The 2,815-nt window shown below is 56.7% G+C and overlaps 1 protein-coding gene across 1 annotated transcript; it reads left to right on the forward strand.

Annotated features, from left to right (window-relative positions):
- The first annotated feature begins 853 nt into the window (after positions 1-853).
- On the forward strand, positions 854-2,428 carry LOC119305125. Its single transcript, XM_037581733.1, has 4 exons — positions 854-1,308; positions 1,406-1,468; positions 1,559-1,775; positions 1,877-2,428. The coding sequence occupies exons 3-4, from the start codon at positions 1,614-1,616 to the stop codon at positions 2,216-2,218; spliced, it is 504 nt and encodes a 167-aa protein (XP_037437630.1). The 5' UTR covers positions 854-1,308; positions 1,406-1,468; positions 1,559-1,613; the 3' UTR covers positions 2,219-2,428.
- The last annotated feature ends 387 nt before the right edge of the window (positions 2,429-2,815 follow it).

The raw sequence follows: 2,815 nt of genomic DNA on the forward strand, positions 1-2,815 counted from the left end.
TCTTGTGGGATGCCAACTTGTTTAATGTGCTGAGAGGTCTAAAAAATTTATCGTTCAAACTTTGTTAAACCAACTAGCTAAGAGCATCTCCAACCGCCTCCCCAGGAAGGCCTCCATGAGCACTTTTTCACCGCCGGCGGACGAAAAAAGTCCCACTCATGCCCCACGAGCTCGTTTAGTGCTGGATCTGGCCAAAAACAGAGAGCCGGAGACCCCAACGCGAACCCAAGGAGCTGGGGGGGCACCTATGGGGCTTAATTCGCCGTTTTACATGCGCTCATCCACCTGGCAGCGTCTCTCTTCTCTCCTACCCCTTTCCCTCCCTGGCCCGCCCACGTGCTCCCCTCCACACACAGCCATCCTCTCTCTCTCGAGGCCGGGCTCCTCTCTCTTCTCTTCTCCTTCTCTTGCTTCGCGGCACCCGGCACGCCGCCGCCCTCGCCTCGCCGCGCCCGGCTCGCCACCGCTGTCGCCTCGCCGCGCACAGGTCCGAAGCATGGCCATCACGTGCTCCTCCTACAGCTGGGCCGGACGCGCCGGTGGAAATGGCGCACACGCCGCCCGCGCCTCCTCTTCCTGCTCGCCGCTGCCGCTCCTCCACGCTGGTGCGGCGCCGACACGGGCGAGCTCGCGGTGCGCGGGCGCAGTGCAGGCACGGGCCTGCCCGAACGGGTCGGCCGGCGGGGATGACGCCGGCGCCCCAGATGATGTCGGCCTCGTCGGCCGGCGGGGACGAGCTCCAGGGTCGGGTCGGCCGCGTGATGCAGGGGCGGCTCGAGGGACCGGGCATGGGGCGAGGGAGTGGGGCACGGGGCGGCTCGACGTCGGCCTCCAGCCGCCCGCTGCAGGCCGCCTACGCGCTGAGCCGCGGCCGGCGCGCGGCCAGCACGGACAGGGACGATGGGACCCCCGGCAGGGTATGTCACAAGATGGCTGGGCGAGGCGCTGTACAAGATGAGGTGCGCGCGCGGACGAGCTCCTCGTCGGCCCTGCCGCGGAGCGGACGCGGCGGCGGCTCGCCAGCCCCGGCGCGGGGCGGACGCGGCGTTCAACATGAAGGCGGTCAAGCGGGCGAGCGAGTGAGGCGTGGACTGGGGGCTTAAACTACTGAAAAAATTCTCGTCCCAAAAGCAAAATTAGCGCCGGCAAGTTTTTATCCGGCGGAAAAATCGCATCTGGGGACACAACGGCTGGAAATGCTCTAACCATGTAGACTCGGCTGGTCCAATAACATCTAAATTCTTGCATTTACAGCAAAGTGAATTCAAGGTCTCTTCCCCGACAAAGCTTGGAACCTTACATTATTGGGTAGCACATGAGGCCTCACCATTTTAATTTATGCCTTGATGAAGATATACCATCAATCACCATCACCTTCTTTCCTTCTTTCTCTCTTTCTTTGTAGGCGCTCTCCTCCCCGTGATTTTCTTTGTCAACAGTGTGTGTGGGGCTCGATCGACACGTCGTGGTGGGCGCCCACTCTCCGTCGCTTTGCTTTGTCTCGTCCCTTAAAGAGCTCCACACTGCCTCATCTGCTCATCTTGTCCACTTGTTCTAGCTAGCTAGCTTGGAGCCTCTGATTCTTGGACTTCCCGGAAAAGAAGGCTGGATCCATGGATCCGGTGACCGTGGCCAAGAAGACGCGTCGTCCGGTTGATGTCCGCGCGTGGGCGCTCTTCACCGCCTGCGCCACCGCGTTCTCCCTTGCAGTGGGCTACTCAATGTCACACGCACACGCACTCGACCACTTCCACGCCCCCTGCTGGCAGTGGCAGGTAACGACGAGCCGACGACCCTTCTCCCTAATTCCAGTTCCACTACCCTTCTCCCTGCATGCGTTCTGAACTTCCCCTGCGTTGGTGTTGGTCCTCCACAGTTCTCCTTTCTGCCTTGTGACCAACTGATGGACGCGGACAAAGCCGTGGTGAACGCCGTCTGCCTCGGGATGTTGTCCTGCGTCCCGGTCCTGGCGGCCTGGGCGGTGCTGGCGCTGCGCCTCCTTTGCCGCCGTCGCTGGGTCCGCCGCGCCCTCGCCTGCCTCGCGCTCGCGCTCACCATCGTCGGCCACTGCCTGTACGCCACCGCAGCCTGCCTCGTCCTCGTCGCCCACCAAGGAAACATCTTCATCCGGATCTGCTGGACTGTGGGCATCTTCCTCGTCCCCTTCAGCTTCTCAGTCCTACAGGACCTACACCTCCTGGGAGGTGACGAAGAGTGAGAAGCCGGGCAAGCACAAGTAGTAGCCGATCAGTTGAGCTAGCTGGAGAGGATCTGCTCATATGCTACTGATGGCTAACTATTGAAGTGATGAGTAGGTAGTTCTAAGGAATAGTTAATGTAGAGTATATATGCATTATAATGTGTGTTAATCTAGTAGCTATATTGTAGTGTTATATATTTCCATAGACCGACTATGCTAGTTGGTGCATTTGTGTAACTAGGAAAAGTGCCCGTGCGTTGCAACGGGAGAAAAAAAAATTCACGCCTCATACACACACTTAACGACATCAGCAAATCCTTGAAATCTTTCATGATGCCACGCAACAAGCAATATGATAACTTTTCTAAAAAAAACAAGCAACATGATAAGTGGTGTTGTGCAAAAACATAAAGGTGTGATGATTTTTGAAGTGAACTGAAGGTGTTTAGAATTCATTATACAACGCAAATATCTACCTAGTTGCCAATATATGTTTACGCATTTGTTGTTGTTTCTCGGTGATGCGAAAAAAATATTGCATTAGAATGAAATACAAAGTACATTTTAGTATTTAATGATAACATGTGCATAAGTGTTTTCATATACTCCCTTCGC

Source organism: Triticum dicoccoides, chromosome 5B, assembly GCF_002162155.2.
Source record: "Triticum dicoccoides isolate Atlit2015 ecotype Zavitan chromosome 5B, WEW_v2.0, whole genome shotgun sequence".
NCBI classification, from domain to species: Eukaryota; Viridiplantae; Streptophyta; class Magnoliopsida; order Poales; family Poaceae; genus Triticum; species Triticum dicoccoides.